This window comes from Phlebotomus argentipes, unplaced genomic scaffold (assembly GCF_947086385.1).
Source record: "Phlebotomus argentipes unplaced genomic scaffold, Phlebotomus argentipes genome assembly contig_15, whole genome shotgun sequence".
Lineage (NCBI taxonomy): Eukaryota > Metazoa > Arthropoda > Insecta > Diptera > Psychodidae > Phlebotomus > Phlebotomus argentipes.
Window position 1 is genome coordinate 18169166 of NW_026776181.1, and position 14213 is coordinate 18183378.

Here is a 14213-nt window from a genome sequence, read left to right on the forward strand (position 1 = left end):
AGGTGGGGAATAAAAAGGGGTGAAAGTGCTAATTGAAAGCAATTGGACAGTTCGTGGCAAAAGCATTCCAATTAACCCTACTTAAAAGCTTTCCTGGGTGTGAAAATTTATCTACAACTGCTATTTTCTGTTCATTAACCGGAAAAAACACCTAGAAAGTTAGGTTAGTTTCCAAAAACTGTCCTGAAAGTGGGTTAAATGAGACTCATTCAGGCTTTGAGTACAATTTTCACTACTTATCATTAGTTTTTACAAAGAAATCTTTCCTTCGAGCCAAATTATCTCACCCTTTCTGCAGTTTTAATTAAAGTCTGCGTGTAACCACGCTTTCCCCTACACGTGGAGAAGTGTTGCTGTGAAACCTTTCTGTCCGTGAGTGGGAAAAATATTAGTTGTAGAGCATATAGTGTGTGCTTATGATTTTACGTCTCAGACTGCCTCTTTCTCGCATTTTCCACTAAATTATCCGGCGATGGCAAAGAAATTTCTCCCGCTGGCGTCTTGCAGAGGGAAAAAAGTCCTTTTTCACCCTCTCGTCGAAGGCTTTTTGCTCCATTCTTCGCGTCATCCTGCGCGCAAGTTGTGGCAATAATTAACAGATTTCCCACCCTCACGCGCGCGCCAGCAATATGTATAGTGGTGGGAAAAATTGCCGCCTCGAGGCAGCACCATGTGATTAATTAAAGTATTAGCAGCAACTATATTTATGCTTATTTCATCAACAACTCCTTTGTGGTGAATTGATGTGGCAAAAGAGTGAAAAAGTTTCGAGACTTGGCGCGAGTTCTTGCGGCGCTGCGGCTTTAAAGTTTTCCACCCTCTCGACTATATATACACTTTTTATTATTTATTACATGAATTATGGCATCAGGTGTTGGCCGCTGGCTGAATTTTTTTCCCATCTCCAGACAGCGCACCGCCCACAAAAGCTCGCCCACTTTTCCATAGCCATAATCGGAAATTTCAACTCCCGCGGATAATTGATTTCCTGACCATATTGATATTCATCTACCATCAGTGGAACAATTAAGGAGAATTATGGGCGTGCGGAGAGCGAACAAAATCGATTCGGATGAAAGTAAGAGCTTAGTTTGGCGAGGGAGAAGTGACTACACAATGGCTCCCAATATTGCGCCAATTAATAAACACACCGGCGGAAAAATCACTCCTCGATGGAGAAAAGCTTCCTCGTTCAGCCCACCAATCAATAATGAGAGTTATAATTATAGAGTCCATTTTGCCTGGCACTTTAGCAAATTGTGCCTACAAGAAGTCCTTCGAGATTAGCCATCGCAGGTTGATCAGCCAATATTCTTTTTTCCATAGCATTTCAAGTCTCATCACGACGACACTTGCAAGAAGTGCATTTTCTTCCCCTCTTATGCTGAACTTTGCAAAATTTCCTCAACAAATTCTCACAAAGTGACATTTTTAGCCATTTATATTCCTTCATCGTGTATTTTCATCCCTCCACACCGACGCTCAAGTGGTTAATTCTCCCTGGTGACGTCTTAGCAATTGTCAGCACTTTTTCCCGCCATTTCGCAGAATAGAAAGTGCTTTTCTGCACTTCCTCTCTCGGAACTCAACATCGTGCACGCATAATTTACACACCTTCAGCTGTCTCTCATGGAGATTGTCGTAACATGGCATGTCACTTAATGCAGACACGCTTTATTGTGCCAGAATTTAAGACAGGTGTGAAATGGGACAATTTTGTGTCCTCAAAGAGCACACAATCACTCTCTCTCCTGGTCTGATTGGCTATGACGAACTCTTGTGTTGTGGAGGAAAAAGAGAAAATCTCTAGCTGCCAATCGCGCGAAGGGAGGAAAAGCGAAATGTGTACAATTTTAGAGAACACTCGCAAAAGTGGGGATTATTCATACGTGAAGCGAACACTTATTCTGCACTTAGAAAGTCATTATCGTGACTCTCATCCCTTCACTTGGGCCACAAAATCACCCTCGAGAGTTCGCACTGATAAATCCCAATATACAGATTCGTCGTACAATTGATGAAGCACTGCGAATGGATTCACACAGCCTCCAAATGGCGCCGTCATTTACCGTGCAGAACTGTTGAGACACAACTCTTCTGGTCCACAATTAAATCAAACAATCACTACAGCGTAATTCGTACTTTCTTCCACCTCTTCTTATTGCCATGAGCGACACAACAGACTCTCTCTCTTCGCTAAATGGAAAATAATTAAAATTATCCAGAAGCACAATTTACAATCCTTTTGACTTGGCATTTAAATAATACTTCCTCGTAATGTCTAACAATGACTACATATATTTAACCAAGAAGTAATCTCCATTCCTCCTCTAATTAGACTCTCTAAAAGTAATCACATTTCATAGGAAATATACTCCTGAAAACCTCACATCTCGTATCCAATCATCCAATCTCTCTCATCTCATCCCCTTTAATGTTTTTCAATGCTACATAAGTGTTATTTGTCAGCATAGTAAGTGAAAGAACAAATCCTACACAATGCACTCAATATTAAGTGGATGCAACTTTTTACCTGCATATTTATAAACGTTACGAGAAAACTGATGATAAAACTCTGTATATGTCTAAAAACATGAGAAAAATTCCCCTAACATTATAATGTAATAGATTTTTTACATAACACAAACAATTCACTGTAAATCAATTGATCTTCAGCGTCTACCATATTTTGGCCAAAAACATGACGTGTTATAATGAGAAAAAAATTTTTTATACTGTCTGCGAAATGATTAAAAGATACTCAATTAAAAAAACAACCAGTAATTAAAAAAAATGAATCTAATGTAAAACGATAAAAGAAAACCTTTGAATGAAAAACTGATTAAACTGAATAAGAAGTAAAATGTAAGGTTAATAAAATATTCGTGTTTTAAAGATGAGAAGAAAAATAAGGTATAATATTTATATATACAATAAATATAATGAGAAAAGATTAAAAAGTCACATAAAAAGATGAAAAAAAAATTGTTAGTAATTGTTGTACTAAGTCTTATGATCGCTCCGTGTTTTAGGGTTTTTTCTAAGAAAAGTCGAAAGTGAAGAAAGTGAGATGAAATGTACTTTCCTGAGTTGATAAACAATTAATATATATTTTGCTTCTTAACCATCCCCTTAAATGAAGAGCATGGAAAATGCTATTAAACCAGCTAATTGTATTACTTAGTTCCCCGAATCTTTGACATCAATGTTACACAGTGTATCATAGTTTTAACGGCATACTTATACATATGCTATACAATATGCGCAATTCCATTCACAGACGAAAAGCATCTCTTGTAGTGGATTGGAAAGCGAGCGAAAGTAGGCAGAAAAATCAATTAGTTTTAAACCCAAAATTCTATATAGAAGAATATAATGTGATTAGTGGATGAAGGAAGCATTGAAGACGATGTAATTTATTGAGCAGAGAACAATTTGTAGATGCTTTGGAGCCTTCCTTGGTCACCATTATATCTCCCCACCCTGTTGGCGAGCATATATTGGCTTGAATGTGCGACACAAATCGTCTCACAATCTTATAGATTCTCAGTTCATCGTAGAATGGTGCCCAGAAAAATTCCAAAATATCTCCACACACACACACACACAATGGATCCCAAGAAAGAGAAGAGAATTAAGGTGTACATATTAATGTGCCTTGTACAAAGTAAAAGGAGATGAGTCGGAAGGAGTAAATTAATGATAATGAATGTGCATATTAGGAGCACATCGTATGAGTTTATATGACGATGGAAAGACAAGAAAAAAAATATTTTATAACGATTATGAAACATATTTTTCTATGTTCAAATTATAAACACGAAAGTGAAAGAAGAAGAAAAAGAAGAAGAGAAAAAAATGAGAAATTGATAAATGAAGATCGACAAAATATTATATACTCTGATGATGAAATAAATACATAGAAAAAAGAATGATTTTCATTGTTTTCCTGCAACCCCTTTTAAGTGAAATTTCCACCTAAAGATCTTTTCATCAGGAATATGAAAAGCTTCCGCTGTGTGACCATTTAATCCTCTCTTCTATCAATTCCACTTAAAATTCAGTTGGAGAAAGTTTCGCCTCTCGTCGTGAGGGAAAAAGAGCTTCGACTCATTTCCAGTGGCGCTCACACTATTCACCTCAATGGCTGGGCAACATTGACACAAGTTCCCCATGAGTTCAATGTGATGAGGACCACAAAAACGATTTTCGTAAGATTAATTCAATAACGGAGAAATTGGGTAAATTGAATCACGAGATCGGTCGTTGCATGGTTGTTCATGCATCAAAAGGATAATTACCTCTCCTTTCCGGATGGACAGACTTCATTGCTGGAATTCCTGCTCGTCCTTCGCTCCGCCACCATCCTGATCGATGCGGATTCGAACAAATTATTCACAGCTTTTCCTCTTTCGTGTAATTAGATTTATACACACCAAACGTTTTCTCTCTAATCCACACTCCTTGCTGAATTTCCCCCCCGCGCGCTATACGTGGAACACCGACAGAGAGAGGAGTTACGAATCTGGAATTAAAATGTAATAAGTGAAGGGTGTGTGGGTGGGAAGCGCTAAAGGGTGGGTTGTGAGTCCACGGAAAAATTACACCTTGCTGGATGAGAACTTTCCGCGCTTTGGAGACTCTTTCGTCGTGCGATTCCGCAGTGAATTAATTGGACATCATTAAAAAGAACAGGTGAGGAAGACGCGCAGAGTGTGGAAAAAAGAGTCAAATTGATTTTGCCATGTTTTCCAGGTCATCGAGAGCGCACTGAAATTATTCTATATGGTGTGAAATGAATAAAAGCAACCACAGAGCACTCCGCGAGTCAAATAATTGCGTATTCCCAATAAAAATCATCAATATTATTGCATAATACACGTGAATTTATGTTCGCGGAGGTCCATAAATACGCGGGAGACAGAAAATGTGGAAAAAAGTGCCTCTTTTGTGACTCGCGGCCTGAACAATTAAATTCATTTTGGTATCAAAGGCAAAAGTGATGATAATTAAATTTTGTTTGCCTATTTTGTCGGATGTTTACGCCTATGTTGGCCATATATACACAATAATTATAATAGGATTTGAGTTTTCAACCGAATAATGGCCATCGCCATCAGAGTTGAAAATGCCAACCCCCTCGGCAAACGCCACACACACTCACTTTTCCCTCCCATTATTATAAAATATAATTCCCAGGAAGTTCTCTCTTATCTGCAAACGATGACGATGGCAATGAGAAACTTTGCAAAATTGTTATAATCCTCCGATTCCTCTGACTTTTCCTCATGCCACATCTCCACCCGCTAATTTGCCATGATTTCCCCAATGCCACGGAGTGGGTCGCGAGGGGTGCGGAAAAAACGAGGCGAAAGAAATAGCTGCCAGTAAATCCTTTTATAGCGAAAAATACTGTCCTGACTTCCTTGGCGCAACCGAGTGGACTACAAATGCAAATGGCTTTGGCAATTTCGCGCGCGGAGAATTCTATCTCCCGCAGAGACACCAAAAGTACCGCGCGCGTATCAGTGAATGTTGAAAAAAAGAGGCACATTATGTAAGCAGTTAATTATTTCATTTGTTGAAGCATGATTAAAAATTCAAATGTAATCATTATGACAACGATATGGAATGTTGTAGCATTTTGTATTGTATTTCCACGGCAATGAAATGATCCCACATTGCCAGAAGAGCTCTCTCTGTCTCTCTTCCTGTGCGAAATGCGACGAGCGTTCTTATCAGATTCGTGAAAATGAGTCAACTTTCTGAGATACTTCAACCGGGGTGAATTCCTCCGCCTGCAGAACATGTGTGGGTGGCATATTTAAGCGAACGTGTGAATATTTCATTTGCTGGCAATATCAAAAAGCATGCCAAATGCAAAGAAAATTTATTTGCCATACAAATAAATGATTCGATGACCCAAAAGCCATGATAAAACATTTAACACACTTCAATGATCAATAATGATAATAAATCGATAAAGTTGCTCAAAATTTAATGGTTCTCTCTCTCTTTCTGTGTGGAAATTATGCGATTGCTTGAACGTTTTCCTTATCAGCAAATATTCATCAAATCACCAGCAGTTGAAATTATTCCCAGCTAAACATTTAACACGATCAATTGAGCGAATAAATGAGAATTTCAACCCTTATTTGAGATTATATAACAATATGGACATAATCTTGTATCAATTGTTAATTTAATACAGCATTTAACCTTTTGGCGCGATTGCAAATGATAAACTCCCGACGGGATTTGCTCGTTTGACTGATTGCGAGTGAGTGTGCATTTAATTAAACATTGACAAAATTGCATTAGTGTCGAGATCTCAACGTGCGCTCGACATTATCTTCAGTTGCAATGAAGTTTTTGTGCAACTACTATTTTAGTTTGGCTTTTCCTGTAACACTGTTTACCAACATTCTGCTAGATATTGTCGGAACGGCGGGGCTGGGGGGGTGGAAAAGATAGATCTGCAACGCAGGAAATGTGCCAGCGGCTTTCCATGTTTCACTCGCATAGACTTTGCCATTATGTATTAGAGAGAGAGTGAATTGTACTCCATACACACAACATTCTCGACAATTTCACATCCCCCCAGCCTTGTTGAGCATCCCCACTCACACCCCTTGACATCCGGGAGTGCCTGAGCAGTATTTATAGGATGATGTGTACACACAGGAGCCGTGTCACTTGAAAATATAGATAATTATTGTCATGATTTGCAAATTAAACTTACTTTCCACCGCGTGTTGAGAAGAAGCGCCTCTTCTTCACACAAAGATACACGAGCCGCCCTGAGTAACCCGAGAGAATATGTCTCTGCTCGTTGGGGGCGCCACCCACCCGATGGGGATTCTTTCGCAACTTGTAACACTGCGCGACTTCCTCTGTCTCACTTTCAGTCGCACACTCGAGAAGCTCGACAAATTAAACGAAATTGAGTTATACATATTATCATATGGCATGTGCGCTTTCTGTTCACGATACGTACAATTATCTTAATGCGTAAATTAATTACATTCTTGACATTTCATTATAGTTACGCGTCCTTATCGATTAGCTATCAACAACAGGTTCACTCCAAAGACCGACACAGGAAGAGAGAGAGAGAGAATGGATTTGAGTGAAAAGCTCAAAGCTTTTTTAGCTCTTTTTTCCCCCATTGAAAATCAATCGCTGTGCTTAATTTGCTTAGGTACACAGAAACGGGTGAGTTCAATTGAATGCTTTTTATCCGTCAGTTTGTGCTGCAAAAACTGCATATATTTATTCACCCTTATTATTCCAAACTATATACACATAGATTTATCTGCGACAAAATCGTGCTTGTTTGCTTGAGCCCCAGGAAAATATGCCCAGCATTTAAACCCTAAACATTTCATTTTCACGACAGTTATGCAGTTGTTGTCATGTCTAAGCGATGCTCTTATCACTCTAATTCCTTGTCCAGCCAATGCATATTTCCACACATTAATTCCCTGGCAATGCTATGTACTACAAATCAAAGAGCACATAGAATTATCTCATCTTGATTTAATTTAGTAAATGATCTGCTTCGGACGCCCACTGACTTCTTTGATAACCTGGAGTAATAATGATTTTGAAGGAGTTTTGCCGCTTCACTGCATCAAACAAGGCCAAAGCAACCGGATCAGCACTTCCAATAACTTATGTACACTTTCGTATACATAATGCCGCGTTTTTTTTTCAGAAGAGCAAAAACTCAGAGTGTATGAGAAATCTCCGTGAATATTTCTGTTGTGATAACACACTTGGCAGGGTTCACTGGGTATCGCACGAAAACAATAAACAAATTCAATTGCTGATCAAATTCCTCCTCCTACATAAGCACTTTTTCCAACCATCCACAGCACGAAGTATATGCGGAGTTTTGTTATAAAGAGTTTTTCCATTCTATAATTAATATTGTTAGATTGTCGCGCGCAGAAAAAAAGCATCACAGCGCGACTTTAGTCAAAAAGGCCATTTTTTTTGTCATCGCCACACACTTTTCAAATCCATATTCCATGTGACATTCCAATCCTCGCATTTGTACACACATATTTACAACCATCGCGCTTTTGGGAGTTCAATAGCAGCGTGTAAAATGCGTTGTGACGATGGGCAAAAAATTGCGTACGACGAGGGCAAAGCGTACAAGTATGAAAATGAACGAAAATCACAAACATTTTGAGGTGAATAGTGAATGAATGTGTTATCAGACTTTTTGAGATATCGCTTTTTGGCTCAAAAGCTTTTATTTGCACTCTCTCTATCTTTGCCCATTTATTTGCTAAAAATATGAAAAGTCACAGAGAGTGAGAGAGAATTTCCAATGTCCAATCTTTTATGCCATTTCACAAATGTTTAACGAAGCGTTAGTGCATGGCAAAAGTTCTCTATATGGAATGCTGATTGTTCAGCTTTTCATACATTCAAAAACCCAAAAACTCTGTCCTTTCTTTATGTTTACCACTCACAAATATGCATGATTTATTTGTTATTCATGTAATACTTCGGAAATCATAATTATGTCACAAATGAACGGCCAGAGACTCTAAAATATTATTATATTCATCAAATTCAATCGACATTTCAGAGAGACGCATTCAGTGTTATTTGTCACAATGTGGGCAAAAAAAAAGTATATTTGTTGCAATTTATAATAAAATTTCAGTCTATAGTGCAAACTTCCTGTTCATTGTTTGATTATCAATTAACAATCTTTCACATGATGCAGCATGAAAAGGAAAATGTGTCAAATATTGACATGTTCGGCCAAATTTCAATTGTGAATTAATGAATAAAATTTCTATTTATATACGGAAAAATTTTTGAAGTTAATACAATCATAATCCAATTAGTGTTATTGTTAAATGAATTAAAATTTCATATTTGACTGCAATTAATATTTGTATAATTTATATTTGCGTAAAGTTCAATTGTTATTATATTGACATTTCGTGTGTGGGGGAAAAAAAAGTGTCATTGTCCGCATTGAATTTCGGGGAGTGATTTATTATGAGATTTTCATTGCATTTTATTGAATATATGATGTATAAAATTTTGTACAATTTTCGTGAAAAAAAAAAACATTTCATTGGATTTTTGCGAGAGCGACCAAAACAGCACAAACGATGCCAAGCAGAAAATGTTCATGCTCTCGTGCACAATATATATTTTATCTCCGCACACAATCTATCTGCCATGCTAATTAATTATGATTTACTAGTGATACTATTTCGCCCATTGATTATAAATGCCAAACAACTCCGCCGCGCGCCTCACGCAAATATTGCATGGCCAGTAAAAGTGTATTTTCTAATTAGAACGCATTTCAACACTATTCCGCATTATTTCGCCGACTCTGCAATATGCAAAGTGAAATATATATTTCCCATGAGAGATTTTTCCCCCGCAAAATGCTTTTGCAAATCTCCATTATCAATCTGATTCCCAGAATGGAGGGAAAAATTTCCCATTAATTGCTGCACAAATTAAAAAAAAATATTCCCATAATATTGAGCTTTTGCATCTCTGCGACTGACATATTTATAAATTTAGTCACCTACATAATATTGCTATATTGTTGTGAATAAAAGTTTTGAAAAATTGATATCAATTAACCCAGTTTTATGCTGTTTACGGGATTTCGTCGATAAAACCCAAACCACGTTTCAGCCGAGAGAGAGAGAGTGAGAAAAAAACAGTCTAAATATACATTTTCACAAATAATGCACACAAATTCTATTATATACAAAGGGTGTTTATTTATGCGCTTTTCCCTCGTATATAAAACAGAGGCTGGGAGAAGGTCAGACAATGTGGGTATTAAGAGTATTAGGAAACTGAACTGTGAGGCCATTAATCGACACCGATAGCATAGCAGAATGTGTTATCACAGAGGCAAAAATCTATTAGCATAGGGAACAGAAACTTTGAACTCTCTCTTAATTGCTGGCAAATGTGTGTGCAGCTCCTACAACAAATCTCCGGATGATGCGCCATGGCGATAAGGCCAGAGACTGAAGAGATATCGAGACCAAAATAGGCATTCCAATCATTAATCTGGCCAGAACTGGTTGGCAAATCCACAGGGATATTTATAAGAATGCTCTTTGGATTTTTAAACACTGTTTGGTGACAATGGCGATTAGCGATACTCAATAATATTTACTCAATCACTCTATATTGCCATTTCAGCTCATCCTGGTGTGATTCCCAGGATTCTTCTTCCCTTTTCTGGCACGCGATCAGCAAAAGGTGCATCAATGTTGAGGATGAGATGCAGGAAAACACGCTGATCCACTGCAAAAACATCGTGATTTATTCCCACACCAGGAATTTATCAGGCCCAGTCGCTGGACAGACAGCGACTCTCACACCAAGTCAGAGCTCCGCGCCTCGCCTGGAGACGTGTCTGTCCCGATGTGGAAATGTGCCTTATCAGTGGGAACGTCTATTTAAGAGTCTCCTGCTGTCTAGCTGGCCCAATATCGCGTGCCGCGCTCGTCCAGTGAGAAGCGATGGTCAGAAAGCTCCCAACCCTCCGCCGAGCAGCCGCCAACCGACATTTCTAGCCCGACTGGCCAACACTCGTGACGGCCATTGGAGAAGCCCTCAAGCGTGGCCACAGAGACTCCTCCGGTGCTTCCGAAGTCGAAAGTGTTTCTCAATCCCCACAGTGCTTTGTGCCCAGAGTGCTCTGGAAACTGTTCCGCACACTATATCGCGCCAAATCAAGTGCTGTTTTGATTCAACTTCCGCCGGCGAAGGAAAAGTGTCACCGCGAGAAGAAGTAGTGGGAAAAGTGCCTTTTTGTGATACTGAGAGAGAGAGAGAGAGAAGAGGTGAGAGCATTTTGAGTGACGCCACATGCGCCAAAAAGTGAGCATAACTATGCAGGTGCTCATGTTGCATAAAGGCAAACATTTAACGAAAATTTGCCCTCAACAATATTTATCACTGAAGTGAACAATATTGTTTCCACTACACAAATATTTGAGTGTGTCCAACTCTTGCAGAATTTGAACGTTGATTGAAATCTATCAGTTGGCCAATATATATGGTAAAATTATTCCATACAATATACATTGAGCAATGGTAAATTAATAATGATAGAATTGAAAATTCAAACTATTTGCACACTTTTGAAGTTGTTGTATTTTTCACACACACACAGAAAAAATCAAGATTCTTATCAATTCGATTGGGTTAAGAGCACAAATCGATTGTCCAAATAGAAATGAGAAAAGACTCTTAGCCAGAGCAAAAACATCATTTTCCCATTGTTATCTCTGTGTGAAGATGCGAAAGAGAGAAACTAATGTGAATGCTCTAATAAATTCATATTGATGTAAACAACCACTTTCCCTCCTCATTCTTCTTCTATTTTTTTGCTCTGCATTCACTAAAATTCGTTACGAAAGACACGAAGTTTTTTCCGTCTTGGCGGCGCGCACACATCTCAAAACACACCATTCATCATCACGCACATGGACACAAAGTTGTGGGGGTGAAAGGCTGTCAAAAAAAGTAATGGAATGTCGTGAAAATGCATCTCAGTGTTGAATTAGAAAACTTTGATTAATTCTCCTCCATTGCAAATCGATCTCAAATGATACTTCTTAATAAATTTCTCCGCTGCGCGACGATGATGTTCGCCAAAAAGACGGCGAGTGATGATGAAGCTTTCACGATGCAGTGTCGTGGGAAAAAGTGACTCGGTGTAATCTCTGGGTCATATTGCAATTTTCCCGCGTGTCTGGCGACAAAAACGGATTAGCCACAAAAGGCACAAATAGGCTGAGATGCGGCTTTATTGCGAATTTAAACTTTGATCGAAGTCTTATCGTCTTTTCAATTACAATTACTTTTATAAACGCCACGAGAGACTTTATCTCCCACAAGTGGCTATATTTAAACAGTGATTCTTCTTCTCTCTAGGCTACCCTCAATGATACGGAGGGTCGCTCGGCGGAGCTTTTCGCACACAGAGGAAAAACACATTCTGTGGAGCGCCGAAGGAAAATTCATCACGGCAAATTGTGCATTAGTTTTACTTTGAGACTGCAATCTTTCGTCTTCTTGCATCAGCGAATCTTGGAGCTCAATCGATAAAACATTGAGCCAGAATTTCAATGGGTTTCAGTTCGAGACATGATTCGAGAAGTCTTCAATGATTTCTCAATGTTTCAAAGTCATTTGTAGAGAAACCATTTCAATAATCATCTTCTTGGAAGTAAAGAAACTCTTTTAACGGTTTTGCAAATGCAATTTTCAAATGTAAAATCCCAGAACAGAATTAGAAGAAGAAATGGATTATTAATAGCAATAAAAATTCGCATTGACTTTATAAAACACATCAAATGAATAAAATTCACCCTGAAGAAAACTTCAGATGAAGAAAAACCCTGGAAAAGGCCCAATTTTTATTGAGAAATTGCCGGAAATTCGCTGCAACAGCGGAAATTGAGCATTTTTTCGAAAGGAAATTGGAATATTATCACATTTTCACTGTTTTCTCGGCAAGCTTTTTGACAATTGCTCATAAAAATTGCCAATTTGTCACAATTATTTGAAGCATTTGAAAGAATGTGGAGTGAAGCCAAGAACTTTTCCGGCGACCGCTTAACAATATTCTCGATTCTCTTCTTTTACAGAGACAACAGAGAGAGAGAATGATGGTGTCCAAGTGTCAGAGTGTCGTAAATATTTTCCACATCTCGGGCATTCTCTGGCTGATGCTCCTCGCAATCGCAGTCCGGGAGTGCGAGGGCAGAGTTCGCAAGTCTTGCGGCTCTGAGTTGGCTGATCGGATAGCGAGTGTCTGCAATGGCGAGTACAATGAGCTCTACTTCAGCGACAGTGGTAATTCCTCAGACACCGTGCTCAAGCCGAACAGCTGCCCTAATCCTCCCTCTCTCTCCTACTCCAGAGCCACACACGAGGGTGCGCCGGGGGATCGTGGACGAGTGCTGCAAGAACAGCTGCTCGGACTCGAAGCTGAAGAGCCAATACTGCCAGACCAGAGACGACTCGGACGCCGTGTCGGATGACTCCAGCGTGTACGTGTCGAAGGAGGAGCATCCGCCGGAGGAGCAGACCAAGAGCCCCTTCGAGCACATCCTGCGCCACCTGAGGCTGTCGACACCGGAAATTGGCACTGTGGCGCCGGAGTTCAATCTCAGAGGAATGATACCACCGCAGTACAGAACACAGGACATCCGCTTCCATTAATTTATTTATTTAACTCTAGTGTAGTCGCTTAGGCGGTGACATTTATTTTTTCGAATTGCGCAGCGTCCATGAGAGATTTTATGCTGTGAGAGAAAAAAAGGGAGAAATTCATATGGTTTCAAAGCTAAACTTTCCATCCTTTTATGAATACGAAAAGTTTCTCGACGATAACAAGCTGAACATTATGTAGCCTTTGCCTCTGAATCTCTTCCACAATTGCGATCGTGATTCTGTGAATTTTTATTGTCATGAGAGATTTGGGCGAGAAAAAGCAGCGCAGAAATCTCTGTTTAAATGCTTGGACAATTTTGCTGGACAAAATGGTCCGAAATGTGATATTTGAAAATGTACATTTCCTCAAATCGTTCGCAGAGGAGTTCGACATTTGTGATATTTACTGTCGTGTTGTATCTCGGAAAATGCCAAAAGTACGAGCATATGTAGAGGAATAGATGTAGCGAAAGAATGGGTGAAAGTAGCAATAACTTTCGGTGATAAATTGTGATGGCACTGTAGTTTGTCACAACTTGTTCACACACAGTGCCTATTTCTGCTCTCCGCGCGATAGGCAGTCTCAAAATATACATGATAAACTTACACTAAAGACAAATCTATGTACTGGTTATGAATATACATATTAATCAGGCGACTAATGGACACATGAAAATTGATAAACCCCAGAAAGTTTGTATACAATTATCAATCTTATGCTCCAGAACTGTGGAATATCGCTTCGCCCTGGACTTCACTAGCGATGTCACAACATCCGTGAAATTTTTGGCCAATAAAGTACTCTATGTGTTACGTCACAGTCTTATAATTATGCTGCAAGGATAAAATTGCTGGAGCGCCTCATAAAAACTATGCAAAGAAATGATCTCAGTTTGTATTTTGACTGGACTTCAATCATCACAGTGTCAAATAGTGTCTGTGCGCTAATTGTGTCTCAATTCATTTTTTACTCCTTC

General features: G+C 39.0%; 1 protein-coding gene across 1 annotated transcript; it reads left to right on the forward strand.

Moving 5' to 3' along the window:
* Positions 1–10552: 10552 nt before the first annotated feature.
* On the forward strand, positions 10553–14024 carry LOC132262115 (insulin-like peptide). The gene is made up of 3 exons (XM_059761255.1): positions 10553–10856; positions 12669–12876; positions 12944–14024. Exons 2-3 carry the CDS (start codon positions 12687–12689, stop codon positions 13243–13245), a joined length of 492 nt encoding a protein of 163 aa, XP_059617238.1. The 5' UTR covers positions 10553–10856; positions 12669–12686; the 3' UTR covers positions 13246–14024.
* The last annotated feature ends 189 nt before the right edge of the window (positions 14025–14213 follow it).